This window comes from Sesamum indicum, linkage group LG14, assembly GCF_000512975.1.
Source record: "Sesamum indicum cultivar Zhongzhi No. 13 linkage group LG14, S_indicum_v1.0, whole genome shotgun sequence".
Lineage (NCBI taxonomy): Eukaryota > Viridiplantae > Streptophyta > Magnoliopsida > Lamiales > Pedaliaceae > Sesamum > Sesamum indicum.
The window spans coordinates 2,885,093-2,906,389 of NC_026158.1; the positions used below are offsets into that span (position 1 = coordinate 2,885,093).

General features: G+C 34.9%; 2 protein-coding genes and 1 pseudogene across 2 annotated transcripts; 2 read left to right on the forward strand and 1 right to left on the reverse strand.

Moving 5' to 3' along the window:
* Nucleotides 325–1,760, reverse strand: LOC105176844 (protodermal factor 1). The gene is made up of 3 exons (XM_011099776.2): nt 1,529–1,760; nt 963–1,281; nt 325–851 (listed from the first exon to the last, which is right to left on the reverse strand). Exons 1-3 carry the CDS (start codon nt 1,689–1,691, stop codon nt 521–523), a joined length of 813 nt encoding a protein of 270 aa, XP_011098078.1. The 5' UTR covers nt 1,692–1,760; the 3' UTR covers nt 325–520.
* On the forward strand, nt 9,217–10,701 carry LOC105177057 (annotated as a pseudogene).
* On the forward strand, nt 18,486–20,510 carry LOC105177058 (taxadiene 5-alpha hydroxylase). The gene is made up of 3 exons (XM_011100081.2): nt 18,486–19,446; nt 19,567–19,754; nt 20,178–20,510. Exons 1-3 carry the CDS (start codon nt 18,486–18,488, stop codon nt 20,472–20,474), a joined length of 1,446 nt encoding a protein of 481 aa, XP_011098383.1. The 3' UTR covers nt 20,475–20,510.

Sequence of the window (21,297 nt, forward strand, 5' to 3'; positions counted from 1 at the left end):
GGCTAAAATTACTCTTCTGGGACTTGACAGTTCTAAGGTAACATAGCCAAATTCCTGTTGGTTTCAGCAAAAACAACCAAACTACAAATTTTGATCACAGTTCTTGGACATTTGAGTGTGGATGGCGTGTTTGTCCATCACAGTTTTTCAAATTGTCGGCTGCTTATGCTGCTCGGATAACACTTATTTAACTAAGAAAATATGCAGACAACAATGAGATGGAAGTTTTTCTTCTTACCAATACCGGCAATGTTCTTGTTTTGGGTTGCATGAAAATACAAAAATATGGATATTGAAAACTGAAGGTAATGATTAGTGCACAGGTGCAACGCAAACCAGCCGCTACTGTAATTTAAATGAGAAAGCATGAGTTTTGGCATAAGTCTTGAATCTGTAAAGTTACAGTGAAATAAGAATAAGTTCTCATCCTGAATAACTCAACATAATTGAAATAAATGCAGCACAAACCAAACTGAATGGGGCTATATAGCTGTAACATAAACGAATGTTTTGCCAATTTTCAGGCTCTGGGCTTGATTCTACCCTCGTTTGCCAGCTTGAAGAGCTGTGCTTGTGCTGCTGCAGCCTTGTTTGAGCTTAGTGCAGCAACAAAGCTGTCCCTGACATGTGTGGTTGTGTAAGGAAATTTGGGGTGTGTCATGGAGTTGAGCAAAGCAGCTGTGCCTTCCCTGTAGAGTTCTCCAACCCCGTCTGCACGAGTGTTTGAAAGAGCCTGTAGCAAGTTCATGTGAGCTCCAGTCCCCGGCAAACTAGTCACGCCAAATGCATTGCCAATTGTTGCCCACCAGCCAAACAGACCCCATATCAATGTTGGGTGATTCCTCCAGTAACTGCATTTTACAGGCAAAATTAAAACAATTACAGCGTTCGGTTCATAGTGGATGATACTTTATAGAGTTCATGAGTTCACAATTTATTTAGACACGAAATTTTTCACTCACGTGCAAGTAAAAGGTGGAGAGTTTGGATCGAATGGAAATGGCGGTGATGGTATTGTGATGCTGGGAGTGCTTGGAGTTCTTGGGACGACATTTGGAGCAGTTGGTGGGCTAACGATGGTTGGTGTCTTTGGGGTTGAGCTTGGAGGAGAATGATAGTACCCACTGCCGCTTCCTTTTGGTGGCGATGGACTAGGGTCATGATGCCCTCCACTCCCTGGATTACCACAGTTAGCCGGTGGTGTACCTCCGTAGCTGCCATGCGAGGGTGTGGGGGGTGCATGGCCACCTTCCGAACCATGTGAGGGAGGGGTATACGAAACTGTGATCAGGAAAACAGAGATGTTAGTTCGGAATTTTGCACTTTCAGCCGCACAGTTTCACAGAAGCACTTGCCCTCAATTTTTTTGAGTGGCAAAAGATGGTATAAAACTAAAGACAACACAATTCATGATGCAAGAAACAGCGTAAACATCAAAATCAATATTCTGCCTGTTTGGCATGCTTTCTCTATGTGTTTGTGTGTATATGAAAGTGTGGCAGGATATGTCCATGCAAACATAGATAACCTGTGGGAGGAGTGCTTGTGCTAGGAACCGGAGTGTAGAAGAAGTTCTTCTGATCCTCAAAGCCGATAGCAGACACGACAGGCATCACCAAGTTTTGGGAAAACAATGCAGCCACAGCAGCCCACAGAAGCACTGATGCCGGCTTACTTCTCTTCCTCTCCATCGCCAGCGTCTTTCAAAACCCGCAAGAAACGATCGAAAGACAAGCAAGACAGAGTGTTTGATGGTGATGATGGCCCAAGCCCGAGCGGTGTATATAAAGAGCTGTCAGACACTGAAGTAAATATAAGCAGGTGAGGAAGTATGTGAGTTAGTTGTATGTTGTTGGTAGCATTTAAACTGTTGCATCAAGCTATTGTTTTTTATTATCTTAAACCCTCCATGTTTGTGAAAAAGACCAGCTGCAAAAATTTAAAATCTTTGCACATTTTTTGGACATGGGACACCCCAACATATAGCTATCATTCTACCTCGTCTCCAGATTTATTACAAGATCGGTATGTAAAAGTGGTAATAAGAAACTGAGTATAGGCCAGTTTTCTGACTGATAAGAGATTTTGCAGTTTTTCCTTTACATATTTCGTAATAGGTTGTTAGTCGTGATTACCGCAAAAACTTTGCCATGACCAAATACAGTTTTCATGGTTAATAAGTTAAGTTTTTACATCGATTTTTATTTAACTGTGATTAATAATAATTATTTACTGCGACTTCAATCCATAACTAATAAAATCATAACCAATAGTAATTAGTTTTCTAATGTTTCCGGACTCTCTACTTGAAGTTTCTCCTTTGCTTGTTTGTCATTGCCAAACTGCTTTAGGTGTTATCAATAACTGTTGCTGGGACCACAGTAGAAATAAGGCACTTGAATGCTTTACAATTTAAATTTTAAGTTGCAGTGTTGTGGGGAAATTGCATTTCTTTTGAGCCCGTATATTAAGGTTAATATACTTTCCGTTTCATTAGTTACAGAATTTTTATTAATGGTCCCATGAGTTATTAAAATCCTCACTTTTTAGTCTTCTCGTTATATTTCGGTAGTATTTTGATGGAAAATATCATGTCTTTATTCCAAAAAATGAATAGTTAATTGGCACATACATGTGACGATAAGTGTACTAGCTTCAAAATACGGAATGAAAAGTGTTATTTTCACCATTTTGCCAATACCTTCACTTGTTTTTGTAGAACTAGCGGTTGAGTCTTATAATCTTGCATTAGAGCCAAGTTCACAGTAAAGAGAATTGTTGACGTGTGTGATATAAGAAATATAATATTTAATTATGAGTCATTATCATAAACATTAATAAATAATATTAATGAATAGTTATTGATCACGGCCAGATGTTGGTCATAGTTTTTGAGAAGGTGGCTAAAATATTTGTCAAGCCATGATAAATACTTTTTATCATGGCTCTTAGCTGTAGTTTTTATTTATTTTTTTTTTCCGTGTTGAAAAAACTAATTTTTGGCATTACTTTTATTAAACTATGGGTAATAATAGTTATTTGCAACAATTTTTAGCTATATCCATTAATATTAGTCAATAGTAATTTTTTTCTAGTGCACTGTGTTTCACAGACTATTGTGAGATTTTCTGGATTCGTATCCAGTTTTCTAGAGGGAAAACATGATATTGTATTTGAATTGATGGATTAGAGTAAAAAATTTCAAATTTACAGTATCCATTATTTGTTTGAATAATTATATATTACAAAGAATTTCAAATGCTTCAATTCTCATTTTCAGCTATATTTTTAATAGTATTGTTATGAATTTTAAATTCACCTAACGTAAATTCATTTGAACTACGTTCAAAATCCAATTTGTCCATTCAAGTCGAGACTTAATGCAATTTATCCTCCTGTGATATTGCAACTACCTTCTTACATAAAGAGGTAAATTGCTTGATTTTAAAAAATATAGGGAGAGTAAATTCCTGCATTTTAAAAACTATAGGGATAAATTGCTAATTTTTTTTTTCATAAAATGATAATTTGCTCATTTGTAATATTAGAGCGGATTGCGTGGATTTTTCCCGTTCAAGTGGAGCTATCAGTTTGGACCCGAACATCGGAAACCATCCAACTCTTTTCAACACGAACGGATCACCTCCACGTTCGATAGCAAGTATGTGCAACATACCAAGACGGAATCATAACGACTCGACCGTCGGAAGCTCAAGAAGACAGGGATGCAGCCAACCACAAGAAATAATACCTAGTTTTTAAGCTCACTGATTGCTGTGGCAGAGAAGTAGTTGTGTTAGAAGCCCTAAACTGATGGAGGGGGGCTGAAAATAATGCAGGCAGTAAATGAGAGCAGCAGCAAACTTCATATCAAGAAGCTGAGGTTTCACCTCTGTCAATGACACTCTTTTTGCACCAATGTTAATGTAATTTAAAGGGGTTGTTCTGCCTCTTATGGATGTTTAAGAGACAGCTGGTGTTGCACCCAAGCTGTCGTGTGCATTTATGGAGGCTGAATTGCGCTTTTAGTCGCATATGATCGGGGTTCAATTTTTTAGTTTTCTGCTTTACGTACGAAATTCTTGAAATGGTCCAAAATTGAAAAAACTCGACACGTGTAGTCATCTGCTTTACGGAATTTTAAAAAATGATCTGAAAGTTGAGAAAACTCAATGCGTTTAGTCATATGCTTTACGGGATTTACAAGACTAAAAGTGCCGAGTTTTTTTAATTTTGGGACAATTGTTCAATATAGCATAGAACTAAACATATCAAAAAAATTTCACTTTTGAGATTATTTTAAAAATCTCGTGAAACAAAAAATTAAAAAAGTGTCGAATCCCCATCCTATCCTATGCGACTAAAAGCATAATTTCTCCCATTTATGGATGGCCTGCAATCACACTAAGAATATGAGTGAATTGGGGGAGAGAGTGACCCCATTTTGATTGTATTGAGCTGTGTGTGCAAATAACATAATAGGGGCAGTTGGTTGTGTGGGCTTTTACTTTGCTGCCATTGGCTGTGTCGGAGCTTGATGAGCTTGCAGTATCAATAAGTATCATATCATATATATATGATATTATACTATATATAAAAGTATGAATACAAAGTATTTGTTTCTCTTATGAAAAGAAACCAATATCCTTATTTAAATAATATTTTTAATAATACGAAGAAAAGATATAATTTTTCACTATAATTAATTATTATATATAGTCAAAAAAAAAATAATCATGGTAAATTTAAACCAACCACGGCTTCGTCATGGCCACTAGCAGTTGTTTCTACAAGTATAGCTGGCCATAGCTAACGTTTTGGATATGGCTAAAAATTCACGACGAATAATGATGAACCGTGATAAAAATATAAGTTTTTACTTTGATTTTGTTTAGTTGTAATTAATAGTATTGATTTATCAAGATTTTTAATCGGAGTGAAAACACAACTTTTATGTAGTGTAATAAATAAGATTTAATTAAGAAATAAAATAAAATTCTATTGAAGAAGAAAACTCTTTAGTACTCCTAATTTCTCTAAACTTCCGATATATAATTATTTAGTAGGCCGAATTAATATCTCTAAACTGCGTATATATAACTCAAGGATGAAAATATTTCCAGCTAAAATAAAATAAAAGGATAAATAAAATTCATCCAATTAATTTTCAAAAAAGGATTTTATAAAATATAAATTATTTTTTGGTCACTATAATGTGAAGGTAAATGGGAAAAATGCAAGCAACCTCATTGTGATATCGCAAATGAGCAAATTACTATTTTATAAAAAAAAATAACGATTTACCTCCTTATATTTTTTAAAATATAATAATTTACCCCCCTATGATTTTTAAAATGAAGCAGGGAGGTAAATTGCTTCATTTTAAAAAGTATAGGGAGGGTAAATTGCTATAATTTTTTCATAGAAGGGTAATGTGTTCATTTTCAATATCACAAGGAGATAAATTGCTATTCATAAAATAATGAATAATGCGATTTGTGTATTAAATTGTAGACATACTATTTAATAGAGAACATAGTACTAATAAGTATCACAAAATGTAATTTCAAGAAGGGAAAATTGCATAACATAATCCTCTTGTATTGTAGAAATTCAGCTAAAAATTCTCTATATTAAAAATATAGGCAAAAAATTCCTTGTATTTTTTAAAATATTATACACGCTAGCTCCCTTTCCGTTTGTTTTACTTAACGACGTTAATTTAATTTTTAATTTCTCATTACACTCTACATAGGTTGGCAATGGGTGTAGTCGTCCAGATCTGGCTGATGGCGCCCGTCGCTACCTACATCAGGGCATCGCCACCAAATTTGGGAGGTGAGTGGCCGCGGAGAGGAGGGAAATGAGAGGTAGCGGGAACAGGCGGAGGCGGAGACTTGGGGAAGACAACGTTGTTTTGTTATTCTTTTTTTTAAAAAAAATAATTTATTTATTTTTATTTATTGTATTTTTTAATTTGAAAAAAAAAATTAATATAATGAATTAAATTAATTATGTATTTTTCTAGTTTAAATATAATTATAGTGAAACATTAAATTTTATTTACTTAATTTATATAAATAGTATAAGTTCAAAATATATTCAACACAAAATCAGATTAACTAATAATATTTAGAAATAAAATTATGTATTTTAATTTTAAAAATTTGATATTTTTATATGTATACTAATTTTACACATAAATATTGTTGAATATCAATTGTTTATATTGTATTTATATATTTTTCAGTAAAATATGAAAAAGTAAAGAATTATCCCAAAAAAAGAAAAGACGGGATAATAGGATAGATGTAATTTTGTCCATTCAGAGATATCAAAAATTGGTAATAGGTCAAAATGTTATTCCGCTCTCATTTATAGCACGTATAGCCAACTCTTTATTTTTTAGGAGATTTTTTTGCAGGGTTTATAATTATAGAAAGTCTTTTTTTACTGTTTAATTGACACACATAATTTTAACAATTTTCCTAGCTACAAAACAATGGGCTATTTTGCAATTTTCCCTTTAAAGAATGTGATGAAATACAAATCTTCAAGAAATCAGAAAATAGTATTCGATCAAAAAAAAAAAAAAAGAGATATTGTATATAAGAATATGTTGAAGTGAGAAGATGAAGAATTTAACTTTACATAGTATTAAAACAAATAATCATATTTAAAACAAATATATGGGTAGGCTTAAAAAAATATTGAATAGACATCAATTAAAGTAAGACCTTAAAATTGTTGGATTCTAACTTAGTAAAGGAGCAACAATTATACATAGAAATGAGCTAATTGTATTGAAAAGTTAAAAATGAAAAAGCTAATAAATAAGTAAGAGAAAGAGAAATACATTTTGTTGGAATAATGTTGTAAGGATAAGTTAAAGTTTAGGAAAAAGGATTGCCAAATATTATAATAAAAAAAATATAATTGCAGATAAAAATATCAATTTTTTGTTCAATTAAAATTTTTAAAAAATCCAAAAAATGACTGAATCTCTTACTAATTTATTTTTCAATATTATGTAATTAATCGTTTATCGACATTGTTACTTTTACTTTTATTTCTGTTATTTAATCAACAATTCATAGTATTGTTTTGAAATTCAATCACATATATATAGTGAAAGTTTTTTAAATAAAAAATACAAACAACCACGTTGGAACAAATAAACAATAAAGCAGTTAGAGATGTTGTTTTAACGAAAAAATGTAAACCGAGAACTTACAATGAGAGTTGTATTATAACAACTCTCATTCCGAAACTGAAAACTAATTGAATCATTGAAATATTCGATTTACTTTGAAGAAATTATACATCCCGTCTACAGTGCACTGGGTATTACGCAACTTCTTCCAAGATAAGACGATTTAGTTCTACCGGTATTGCACTATACCAAAGAACACCTCGAAAAACACTCGCAAACCTTACTGAAACAAGAGCTCAAATTTGGATGAGAGGTAGAGCCTGAGAGAGAAAATAAAGTGAGGAAGAGATGGTGTGTTTGAAAATGAAGAGGATCCAAACTTATATAGGCATCAGCAGCAACTAGGTAGTAAATTTCAAAATAAATTCGGACATTAATCCTCAGCAAAAACAGCCGGAACGGCCAATCAAACAATTAAAGACTGTTAAATGCAATTTTTTAAAAATATTTTGACTGAAAAAACTATTTTTGATCATGTCTGGATAAACACAAATGTTTCTGTTGCAAAAAAAATATGTCCTAAGGTTGAGACATTTGCCCCACACCCACGATAGCATTAGGATGGGCGGGCGACGACGCGCATATGGGGCAACCCCATGTTCACTCTAAACTCCATAACACTTCAAGTACAACTTCAACATTGAATTTAATATAAAGAGATTATTTTACAATAAACTTCTAATGTGGGACAAACTTGAGTGTAAAAATGCTCATCCCCACATACACTTATATACATATCAATTCCCAACCTTTTTTCATCATTTTTCTATGTGGGAAAAAGGCACTTTCTCTATTTCTATCTGAATTTCTAATCTATGGATTAACATGTAATTAAATTCATATTTTAGTCTATTTATTGTTACAAATTAGCATCATATCATGCCAATAATCCTCCACAAATTTATAGATTTGAACTCAAGCTTTTGTTACTTGCTTTCAACAATGGTAACTTTCAATTTGAACCAGGTCAAACAGAAGTAAGCCTTGAATTTGAGTCTGTGATTGTGATAGCGTTTGTCAGTAACAACAAGCCACCGACTTTGTGTTAATTTTTAGGGTTGACACTTTAGGCGATGTATCCTGAGCCTGTTCATGAATGCTTTCAGAAATAACCCAATTCCTTAGTTGCGGGCAAACAACTGCATCCACTTAATTGGGTATCTCCAGGGATGTATTGCTAGCATCTCGTCTAATTGACTTGACCCTATTTAGAGTTAAACTCTTACTATACTTGCATTATCAGCACCGTCCAGAATTATAGGGGATAGACTCCAGATACAAAGTATCAGTCTATTTTTTGTGCTCTAACATGTACTAAGACTTGTTAATACCACATTGAACCTTCTTTGTAGAATCCTCACTTAGAAGGTTAGGTTGCTATGGTAGATATGTCACTGATGGGTTTTCAGTTCCATCCCTAGTCTGGATTTTTGTACTTGTGACAGATCTAATTCTTCATCAAAGGATCAACCACATGGTTTTCTTTGTTCCCTTAAAGTCAATGCCTATAACTTTGTCCGACACTAATGCCTTTATAGATTTAAGTCTAACTTGCATTTGTTTTTTTGTCTTTTGGTTGTATTTACAACTTCAAACCTTTCAATTGTGGTTTGATTATCACAATGTACAATGATAGGATGAAGAGCCTGGCTTACAATGGGAACTTTTGATAACAACCCATACAACTTTCTGCTTTGGTATCAGTCGTATCCGACGCACATAACTCTGCTTCAAAAGTAGACCAAGTTATCAAAGTCTGTTTTGCAAACTTCCATGAGACTGCGCCCCCAACTAAGTTAAATACATATCCTGAACACCCATTACTTTTGGCTATCCAGCTAGCATCAATATATCCCTAAAAAACAACAGGGAATTTTCTATAATGTATGGTTAGTGATTTTGTGCTCTTCAAGTACCTTAGTGCACAGAACCTTTACTCTGGTGAAGTTCGTGCACAGAACCTTCTAGACAGTATGCGGCCGTCGGCGGAGGAGCCGTGAAGGATGTGAAAATCAAAACTTGAGGCTACTGTCGCCCAGGGTGCTTCGGTAGTTTTACACTTCTGGGCATCGTGGTGCGAGGCATCCAAGTACATGGATCAAGTGTTCTCCCACCTCTCCATCGATTTCCCTCTCGCCCGCTTCTTGAGGGTAGAAGTTGAAGAACAACCTGAAATTTCTGATGTATACTCGGTTTCTATTGTGCCTTACTTTGTGCTTTTTAAGGATGACAAAGCAGTTCATACACTAGAAGGAGCTGATCCCTCTAGTTTGGCCAACAAGGTTGCTAAAGTTGCAGGATCAATCAGTACTGAGGAGCCTGCAGCTTCGGCTGGCCTTGGGATGGCTGCTGGGCCCACTGTTCTTGAAACAGTGAAGGACCTTGCCAAATAGAATGGTGCATCACCGAGTCCTATTCAATTGCCTTCTAGTATAGGCGACGAGCTGAAGAAGAGACTTAAGCAGCTTGTTAATTCTCATCCGATCATGCTCTTCATGAAAGGCAGTCCTGAGTCCCCAAAGTGTGGTTTTAGTCAAAAAGTAGTTGATATCTTGAAGAAAGAAAAAGTTAAATTTGGAAGCTTTGATATCTTAACAGATAGTGAAATACGTGAGGGATTGAAGAAGTTTGCTAACTGGCCAACATTTCCTTAGCTTTACTGTAAAAGAGAATTGCTTGGTGGTTGTGATATTGCGTTAGTTATGCATGAAAGTGGAGAACTTCGGGAGATCTTTAGAGATCATGGAATCAATGTGTTTGATTGAAATGAGAGGAAACTCACTGAACCTGATGGTGGGAAGGGTGGCATTGTTGAAGCCTCGGGCTTGAGTACATCTCTTAGTGATCGCCTTTAGAGCCTGATCAATTCAAGTCCAGTCATGTTGTTTATGAAGGGGAGACTTGATGAACCGCGTTGTGGTTTCAGCCGTAAGGTTGTTGATATCCTAAGACAGGAGAAAGTTAACTTTGAGAGTTTCGACATTCTTACAAATGATGAAGTTCGTCAAAGTCTAAAAGTGTATTCAAATTGTTCAAGTTATGCTCAGGTATATAATATAGGGGAGCTTATTGGTGGATCAAATATAGTGTTGGAGATGCAAAAGAGTGGAGAGCTTAATAACTTGCTAGCGGAGAAAGGGATCTCTTTTAGTGATACTTTTGAGGATCGCTTGAAGCGGTTGATAAATTCTTCAGCAGTAATGCTTTTTATGAAAGGTACACCAGATGCTCCAAGATGTGGTTTCAGCTCAAAGGTAGTAAATGCCCTAAAGAAGGAGGGTGTGGAATTTGGTTCTTTTGATATTCTGACAGATGAGGAGGTGAGGCAAGGATTGAAGACGTTCTTGAATTGGCCAACTTTTCCTCAGTTATATTATAAACGGGAGTTGATTGGAGGCTGTGATATTGTGCTGGAACTGCATAACAATGGTGAATTGAAGGTTACCTTGTATGAGTAAATGAACTAAATAGCGAGCAAAAATATTTGCCGCATGAACCATGCATGTTGTCCCTCTTGGTCTCCTTTTGGTTTGCATGATATTAAGGAATAGCGATATTTCTAATTTACTGAGTGCATGAAAGTGTTAGCAGAATTTTGTGAAGCTATAACTGCTGTTCGATTCTTGTGGTATTAACTTCTCGTGTGATATATCCTGGACCTTGGTGGGATTGCTTGATATAAATTGTTAACCTATTGAAGGCTCTTACGACCTTTAAAAAAAAAAAAAGAGTATCTCAATACCTTATCCAAAGCTCCCCACTGGGTTCCGTCCGGACAACTAGTATATCTAGCCAGCTTTGAGATATAATAAGATATATTTGCTCTCGTGCTATTTGCCAGATACTGCAAACTCCCAATCATTTAGCAATACTTTAATTGTACTATCGGAACACCACTTTTATTTTTGAATAAAGCCACATAAGGATCATACTGAGTCTTAGCAATTCTACTGTTCAGATAACCAAATTTCTCAATTATCTTCTCAACATAATGAGACTGAGAAATGGCTATCCCATTAGTTGAACGATCAACTTGATACCAAGAATTATATCAACCTCACCCATATCCTTCATTTCAAATTTATTCTTTAAAAATGACTTGGTTTTGATTATTATATCTAAACATGATCCTATTAACAGAATGTCATCTACATACAGGCATAAAATAATAATTTTATCTCTTTTAACCTTTCTGTAGATACCTTTATCACTCTCATCTATGGTGAAGCCAAATGCAAGAATAGCTCTATCAAACTTTTCATGCCACTATTTAGGTGCTTGTTTAAGTCCATAGTGAGACTTAGCAAGTTTACAAACTTTGTGTTCATTGCCATGAGCTACAAATCCCTCAGGCTAATTCATGTATATTTCCTCCTTAAGTTCACCATACGAGAAGGCTATTTCACATCCATCTGATGAATTGGGAGAAAATATACTGAAGCAAGTGCTATGTGCACGAGCTACGGAGAATAGGTGTCAAAATAGTTTATTTCCTCCTTTTGTTTAAAACCCTTAGCCACCAATCTAGCGTTAAATTTATCGATAGTCCCATTAGGTTTCAGTTTCTTCTTAAAAATTCACTTATATCTGATTGTAGTACGCCCCGGAGGAAGATCGATTAGCACCCATTTTCTATCAGAAATAATGGAGTCCATTCACTGTTGGCAGCTTTCTTCCACTGCTTGATTTCTGAATATGCGATAGCATCTTTGAAGGTTACCGGATCATCCTCGATATTGTAAATGATAAAATCACTTCCAAAATCCTTGACAATCTTAACTCTCTTACTCCGTCTAGGTTCATCTGACTTCTAATTAGTTAGACTAGTACTACTAGAATTAACCCCCACATTTAACATCTTTTCCACATGTTCAGAAAGAGACGTGGAGGCAAGAGAGCCATCAAGGAAAACACTTGAAGGTATTCCTGCTTTCATAAAGAATACATCTTCTAGAAAAATAGCATCATGGAATTCGACTATCATGTTGACCTCAATATCTGAATTTTTGATGTAATAACCAAAAATCTCAAAGCATAACTTGTCTCCACATAGCCCAAGAACACAATATTGATAGTCTTAGAACCCAATTTCTTTCTCTTGTGTTCTGGGTCCAGCACTTTGCTAGGCACTCCCATACTCGAAAATATTTGAGGCTCGGTTTCCTACCTTTCGATAATTTGAAAGGAGTACTCATACTGTGTTTCAGAGGGACTCTATTCAGAATATGACAAGCCATATTCAAAGTCTCTCCCCACAAATACTTTGGTAATCCAGAGGTTAATAGAAGATTATTAATCATGTCTTTAAAAGTTCTATTCTTTCATCTAGCTATTCCATTTGACGAAGGGGAATATGAAGGAGTCTCTTCTTGAATAATGTCGAAACTCTACGATATTCGTTGAATTTACCCGACTCATATTCTCCTCCTCTTTCAAACCTTAATTGTTTAAGTTTCGTAGTAGTTTGGATTTCTGCTTTATTATTAAATAAAATAAATTTATCTAAGGCTTTATCTTTATTTTTAAGGAGAAAAACATAACAGTATCTACTGCAATCATCTATGAAGGTGATAAAATGACGCTTATGGTCTTTACATTGAACTCACAAGTCACAAATATGAGCATGAACTAAATTAAGTATTTTGAATCCCTTTCAACTGATTGATAAGATTTTCTAACTTTTTAGCTTCTACACAGACTAAGCATTTGTGACCTCATTTAATATTATGACTAGGAATTAAATCAAAATTTATCATTTTTTTGATTGAACCTAAATTTAAATGGCATAATCTACAATGCCACAAAGTAGAAGATTCAACATTCGAAATAACAGAGTCAGAAACATCAACTTTATTGCTTTCAACCTGAACTTTAAACAAACCATCAGGTTATTTTGCCAACAAAAACACCAAATTGTTGAATTACAACTTTATTAAATTTAAAAGATAATTCATAACCCTCACTAACTATTACAGAACCACTTATTATATTTCTCCTAATAGTAAGTACATGATGAACTCTTTTTAAAGACAGATTGCACATTGAAAAACTTCAAGTCCACGCTTCCTATCCCATGTACTTCAGTTGTACTTAGGTGTGTTCAGTTCGGTTAACCGAATTGAACCGAATTTTTGGTTAATCAAAAATTCGGTTCACCTAAAATCATAAACCAAAATCGGACTGGAAAGCTTCTTTTCGATGTCGGTTATAAATGATTCTTTTTGGTTTTTTCGGTTTAAAAATCGAAAAACCAAATTTTTTAAAAGAAAAATGATTTTAGTATTTTTTTTCAATGTTGTCCAAAATACATACCAAACAAAATCTAACCAAAGCCCAAGCACAACCAAACAACATCAACAAAAATTCAATTAGGCATTTCAACAAACACCTTGAAAGCATTCAAATTTCTTCTACAAACTATAAAAAAGAATTACAAAAAAGAAAAATTACTTGTTAATGGAGTCGAAGTGAAGCTGTGCTGATGAAGTCGGAGCCATTTTTGAAATTCAATCAGATATGTATAATGAAAGTTTTTGAAACCATAAACACAAACAGCCATGTTGGAACAAATAAACAGTAAAATAGTTAGAGATACTATTTTAATAGGAAAAATATAGACCGAGAACTTACAATAGGAGTTGTATCATAACAACTCTGGGTCCGAAATTGCAAACTAACTGAATCACAAAAATGTTCTGCTTGCCTTGAAGAAATTATGTCCCATCTACAGTGCATTGGATACTACTCAACTTCTTTCAGGATAAGACATTTCAATTCTATCGGTATTGCACTCTACTGAAGAATACCTCGAAAAACACTCGTAAACTTTACTGAAATGAAAGCTCAAATTTGGATGAGAGGTAGAGCTCGGGAGAGAAAATGAAGAGAGGAAGAGATGTTGGTGGTGTGTTTGAAAATGAAGAGGATCCAGCCTTATATAGCCATCAGCAACAGCTAGGTAGTAAATTTCAGAATAAGTTCGGATATTAATCCTCAACATCGCCGATCAATTCTAAAACGGCTAATCAAAAAATTTAAGACTGTTAAATAAAAACTTTTTGACTGAAAAATATTTATGATCATGTCTGGATAAATTCAAATTTCTCTACTGCAAAAATATATCTTGAGACCTAACGCCAGCACCCATGCTCGGGGTCAGGATGAGCGGGTTGCAGCCCGCATGTGTGGCAACCCCATGTTCACTCTAGTCAAACTTGAACATTGAACTTAATATAAGGAGTTTATTTTTGTAATAAAATTCCAATGTGAGACAAACTTGAGTGTAAAAACACTCACCCACACACACCCCTTATATACATATCTATACCCAACCTTTTTCCATCATTTTCCTTTGTGGTACGAAGGCACTTTTTCTATTTCTATCTCAATTTCTAATCTATGAATTACCATGTAATTGCATCCAGATTTTAATCTATTTATTGTTACAAATTAGCATCAAATTATGTCAATATAACTCCATAAGCATATAATAACAACAAATACAATATGGAAAATTAAGCCATGAATATTGGACAAAATGATAATACCAATTACATTCTTATGAATAATTAAAAGTAAATAGGCAAACTAAAAATTTTAAATAAAAAATTGCAGTATAAATGCAAAAACATCTATGCACAATAATATTCAAAGTGAAAACTTAAAGAAAAATATAAATAATATTGTAATAAGTATAAATTTAAAATATATCCAATAACTTGACATTTAAATATGATTAATATAATTGTAGAACCTCCTAACAAAAGTATTGATATTAATCGATGCCCCCAAAAATATGCATGGTCCAAGAAGGAGTCCAGCTAAGAAAAGGCCCAATGGAGACCCAAGGTTACATAAGGCTTAAGGAGGAAGGCCTTCAGGCATGGGTCCTCTGGAGGAGTCTGTTAGGAAAGAATGCCTTTATAAGGGGCTTGGAGACCTACTTCTAGACCCAAACAAGAGGTTGAAGTGGCAACCACCTGGACCCTAGCATGCCCTCATGCACAGGTGGTGGTAGCATATCCGACTAGCTGAAAGGGAACTTCATATAACAGTTGAGAGGTCCCAAGATCAAAGAGGATTCGTTACAACTACACTTTAGAAATCTTGCAAGAGAGTTTATCTGCTTGAAAGATAAAATCGCTTGCACCCGAAACACCAAGATTTCCTCCGAATATGCAGAATTTTATCTCCAGCAACCGTCTTCCTAAGTCTTGAGGGAATTGTACTTCGCCACCAGATAGGGGAGGGAGGCTATAAAACTGGCCTCTCCCTCATAGAAGGGTAATGCAATTTTTGCAACACTCATGCTCACAAAGCACAAATACTCTTAAACTTCTCACACGACATTGTGTTTATCTTACTCATTTTTTATTTTCTATTACTTTTTGTTGATTGAGGTGCCAAAGTGCTAATGTATTTTTTACAGGTCCTCGTTTCAAAATTTGTGAAAATCAGATTTAGAGATCTCAAGTTGAACATACCCAATCGAGCAACTTTTTACTCACATCACACTACAAAAAATTGTTTTTTTTTAGACGAGAAATTAATAGTTGAATACTGTTGGACCTAATTTTGGAACGGTTACAGAACGGATGCCCTTTCGTCGTAATAGATGGTGCTCCAAATTTTTTGGAACGGATGGGATAGATTGTTTCCTACTTAGCAACGGCTTTTGTACCACTTGTTCAGATACTGTTTCTAAATATGTCTGAGTATCTGAAAATGTATTTCGTTTTTTAAAACATCTTTTTCTATTGGAATATTTTATTTTTAATTTTTTTATACATGTTTTGAAACGGTGATTGTAACACTATCTACATAAATTTGAATTTAAGAAAGACGCATGTTTCGACTTATTTGAAAATATATTTTGGCATGATTTTGATTGTGCGAGTTATATATATTGGAATGAGTGTTGGAACCCTATTTGAACCTTCATTTGGAATATATTTTGGCATGCTTAGTCCTTTGTTTGGAATATATGTTGGAACTATTGGGTCAATGCTGTAGAATGTGAATCGGAACGACCATATCTATGTTGTAGAAAGTATATTGGAACAGTATTTGCATCAACAATTTCCACTTGATTTAATACACTTTTTAGAATGGTTCCTCCGGCACCTTATCATTAATTTTGAAACGGTATCTCTTTTGTTTGATCACATTCATTTACCCCCCACAGCCTCCTCTTGCTCTCCTCCTTCGCCTACCCCGTCCCTGACACCGCCGCCTGCAACTGCTGTCTTGCCACCTCTAAACACATATTCTTATTTTTCTAAAATTTATTTAATTTTTTTGTAATTTTTCTGAATATTTGCCAAACAAAACAAATTAAATCTAGTGAGAAATGGTGGTTCAATATTTTTGAAAATAGAACAATTTACCTCCCTTTTAAGGAGATAAATTACTTCATTTTAAAAAATACATAGAAATATTCTTTTATTTTTCACATAAGAATAATTTACTTATTCATAATATTATAGAAGAATTGTTCGCATTTTTCCCTTGCAACAAAGAAAGGCAGCTGCAGGGAAAAATTGACTTAGTGTATTATTCTGAGAATTGAGCTTCTCACAGCTTTTTGAAAGGATTTGGACGGTGCAGACAATCTCTCGAGGTTTTGAGAATTATTGCCACACTCTCAAGCAATAGAGCAGTTTACTTTGTAGTTTATCCGAAATTTTTAGAGCTTTGAATATTCCCATAGTTATATAGCTTGAACCTTGTTGTCATCTTTTTAAATAATCCATGCAGATCCACTACCTCATCATGTGTTTTTAACATAATTTAATCCTTTACATTCTGGGATGTGCTCAACTACTTGCTGGTCAACCAATTCTTTATTAGTCTTAAAAAAAAATGTCTGGAACTTATAAGGAATCCCAATTTGTATAATCCTAATAAATTAAAGCACGTATTGCTAAAAAATGTATTTCTTACCAGTACGTCATGATATGTTTGATACAAGCGCAATAACGAAAGTGTTAATACTAAGTGATGATGCTGAATTAGCATACGTAAAATATTTATAAGGGTAAATTACATCTGCATACATCTTGAGATTGAAAATTATAATTATTTCTGTAAGTGTTTACAAAACGCTTTTAACCCAATTGAGAAAGTATCAAATTACTTAAGTACCCTCTTATTTTCAAAAGAAAGGGAAAAAAAGAGAGAGAGAGATAAAATTGGTGAAACGACCAGTATTTTCTGATCATGCACCTTTCTTTCCTAGTTTTACACGAAAAGGGTACAATTAAAATGCCTAAAATAAACAATAACATTTGAGTTAATTTCTTTTTGTCCTCACTATATATTCTCACGTCATATCTAGCTGTCTTTTTACCTTTTTATCACCGACAATCTTTATTTTAAAGTAATGCGATGCCAGCAATATAGTTAGAGATGCCCTATTGAAGTTCGATCCAACGGACATTTTAGTTCTAAAAAATAGTCAAATTTTTGTGAGGGGACTTTTTGGGATATCACATACAAAATTTTTTGAAATCCCATCGAAAGGAGTTAGATTTAAGAGGAAACAAACCTTAAGTGAGGCAATTGTGATTTTTATAGACATTTATTTATAATCAGACTAATCCTCAGGCGATGTGAACGTATAATATATATACCGTATGAAACGCAATAATTCTTTTTATGGACCGTCCGATGAACACTGTAGCTTTAGGTGAAGATTGGAGTTCCATGCCAGCATTTGACTTTCACCAGAAGCTATTACAGCTCAAGATTAAGCAACAGGCGGAGCAGATATCAAGGGATACTCTGCTGATTGATTAACAATATCAATCCAGTTTGACTAATGTGGCCGCCCACTGCAGTTTTAAAAGATCCTGCATATGTTTTTTCAACCCTCTCCTTCAGATATATTATGATGATGGTGGACGCATGATGTGTGGTTCTGATTACGCGTTGTGCCATCAAGTTGCAGTGCAGGAGAGCTAAGCTAGCACATGCTCATCCATATGATTGATTATCTGTAAAACCGGACCAACTTTGAAAACTTTCCTGCTCAAATCATCTTCGTTCATAGATTCATAAAGTAGGGGGATGTTTATGATTGCATGATTGGCCGACCATTTTTGTCGAAGATCAACAAGTTGACTGATTGTTAATCAATCTATTTCTACATTCCGTCATGCACAACGCGCGTGTATATATAGGCTGCAAAACTAGCAGCTTTTATCATAACTTGAACAGCAGCTATACTGAGTCAGTTTGTTTTTCCTGTCGATTGTTTTTCGTGTATTTGCCGATGGCTCTTGACATGAATTTTCTTGTTTCTGTCTCCATTTCTGCCCTTCTTGCTGTTGCTTTGGCCCTTGTTTTGACACACTGCAAGAGGTGTAAGAACAAGAGCAAGAAGAGGCTGCCGCCAGGGCAAATGGGGCTGCCCTGGATTGGCGAAACGATAGATTTCTGCAAAGCCCAGAAGAAGAACAGATTATATGAAGATTTCATCCAAGCCCGGATTCAGAAACATGGCAAAACATTCAAAACGCGGCTGATGGGGTCCCCCACGGTGGTGGTGAATGGGGCTGACGCCAATAAGTTCTTCTTGTCGAATGAGTTCAAGTTAGTAGTGAGCTCGTGGCCTTCTTCTTCGGTACAGCTGATGGGCGAGAATTCCATCATGGAGAAACAAGGGGAGGCCCATCGCTGCCTTCGTGCTATTGTTGCTACGAGCCTTAGCTCCGCCGGCATGGAAATTCTGGTGCCGAGAATGTGCAGGACAATCCAAATGCACATGGAAAAATATTGGAATGGTGGGGAGAAAACTATTAGCCTTTATCGTCTAACGAAAGTTCTGACGTTTACCATTGTCCTGGAATGCTTGCTGGGAATTGAGGTGAAACCTGGATTGCTGGAAACATTTGAGAGGGTGCTGGAAGGGGTATTTGCAGCCCCTGTCAACTTTCCAGGTTCGAAATTTTCCAGGGCAAAGAGTGCCAGAAACGAGATTGCCAACATGTTGGTTGAAATCATCAGGACAAAGAGAAACGACATGGAAAAGCAACAAGAAAAAGGAGAGGAAGAAGGAATTTTACTGTCCCGATTAGTTGCAGCACTTATTCGTGGTGAGATCAGTGAGGTTGAGGTGGTAGACAACGTCGTTTTGCTCGTTTTTGCAGCCCACGACACGACATCTTTCGCCATTGCCATGACGTTCAGGATGTTGGCTCATCATCCGGACTGCTATTCTACCCTTTTTAAAGGTATCCATCCCAAATGTTCACATACTCCAGCACTTCATACTTCAGTACAATTATATTATCTAGTACTCAGCAGAACTTCTTATTTATGTTATTTATCGTTCCCGTGACCGTCCATACCAGAACACAACAACATAATGAGCAGCAAAAGCCCCGGAGAAACTCTCACATATGAAGATACGAAGAAGATGACATATACCTGGCAAGTTGCTCGCGAGAGCATAAGAGTCTTCCCTCCCATTTTCGGTTCTTTCAGAAAAGCAATCGAGGATATCGAGTATGACGGATACATAATTCCAAAAGGCTGGAAGGTAAAACTTCTTTTCACCTCCTAATAGAATCATATTAACATCCCGTCCGAGCTGGATCATCAGCTAGCATTGGCCTTATTGGGATGATAGCGTAATGAACATGCATTGTAAACACGCTTACTCATAACCTCTTGAAAACATCTTATAAAATGCTCGAAATCTTACAAAGCAGTGCAGAATGCCGTTACATTGCTTAAAAAATGAGCTTATAAAGCTTCTTTATATTTTCAAAACCTTAACAAATCACGTCATTTCTAACATCTTATAACCTGAATGTACGGCCTTACACGATCATTTTAAAATAAGTTTATCCAAACACCCTCCACGAACATGAACTCGTCGGCCCTCAACAAGTTCTCAAACAAGTATATATATATATATAATTCAAGATTAACAAAAACCCTTCTTGTTCTTGCAATGCAGGTGTTATGGACTGCATATGGAACACACTACAACCAAGAGTACTTTGAAGATCCATTGAGGTTCAAACCAAGTAGATTTGAAGAACCCATTCAGCCATATGCATATGTACCATTTGGGGGAGGGCCAAGGCTTTGTGCAGGATACCAACTGGCTAAGCTCAACATCCTCATATTTTTACACTATGTTGTGACTAGATATGAGTGGTCCTTAGCCTGTCCTGATGAGCCTATCACTATGGATCCCCTCCCATTCCCTTCTCAAGGAATGCCCATTAGAGTTTCTCCCAAGTTTACATAGTTTTGGGTCAAATATGTAACTCATCAAAGCAATCATCTTCTTTTCATTTATTTATTTTCTAAGTTAAATGCACAATATTTTATTGGTAGACTCTACTATATATATATATTTATCAAGAACATGTTAGGGAAGCTGAGATTCAAAGTGCATGTGGAAAGTATATATGTAATCATAGCAAAGTTTGAAGTTAATTGCAAATTTCTTTGTGGATGGTTTCACCAATTATTCCCATAATATTGGTGAAATAAAATATTATTAATAATTTTGATTTTATCATAATATAATCATTAGTGATAAAAATTATGTATAAAATTATCATATTTATAGATAATTATTTCATACATTCATACAACACGAACTAAATTACGGTACAGATATAGTGACAATGATATTAAATAATTATCGTTCCTAGATTGTTGATATACTTTTGCCGTTTTTAGTAACAACCTTATGCATAATTTTTTTGTCGATTCTTGTAGGTACTAATCTTTACTGAACAATTATCACTATCAAAAACTATGAAATTCATTATTACGACAAAATAAAGGGTAAACTACGACAAATTTTTTGAAATTTGTCATAATTATAAATACATTCTCATTATTTAAAAACTACAAATATCCCTCTAAAACTAACGGTCATCTACCAAATAACTCCTCGCAGCAACCTATTGTAGAGGGATATTTGTTAGACGAACGCTAACTCAAATGGGGTATTTATAATTTTTCAAATAATAAAATGTATTTATTATGTAACAATAACAAATCTCAGATGAGCACATCATAATTACTCTAAAATAAAAGTTTTTGCCACTTAATACATT

What these genes read in the sequence shown, in the direction of transcription:
- LOC105176844 (XM_011099776.2), bottom strand. Translation starts at nt 1,691, where the DNA reads ATGGAGAGGAAGAGAAGTAAGCCGGCATCAGTGCTTCTGTGGGCTGCT. An exon ending in CACAAGCACTCCTCCCACAG is followed by an intron (nt 1,282 to 1,528) that starts GTTATCTATGTT and finishes TCCTGATCACAG; the next exon opens with TTTCGTATACCCCTCCCTCA. An exon ending in TCTCCACCTTTTACTTGCAC is followed by an intron (nt 852 to 962) that starts GTGAGTGAAAAA and finishes TGTAAAATGCAG; the next exon opens with TTACTGGAGGAATCACCCAA.
- LOC105177058 (XM_011100081.2), top strand. Translation starts at nt 18,486, where the DNA reads ATGGCTCTTGACATGAATTTTCTTGTTTCTGTCTCCATTTCTGCCCTT. An exon ending in CTATTCTACCCTTTTTAAAG is followed by an intron (nt 19,447 to 19,566) that starts GTATCCATCCCA and finishes CGTCCATACCAG; the next exon opens with AACACAACAACATAATGAGC. An exon ending in TAATTCCAAAAGGCTGGAAG is followed by an intron (nt 19,755 to 20,177) that starts GTAAAACTTCTT and finishes CTTGCAATGCAG; the next exon opens with GTGTTATGGACTGCATATGG.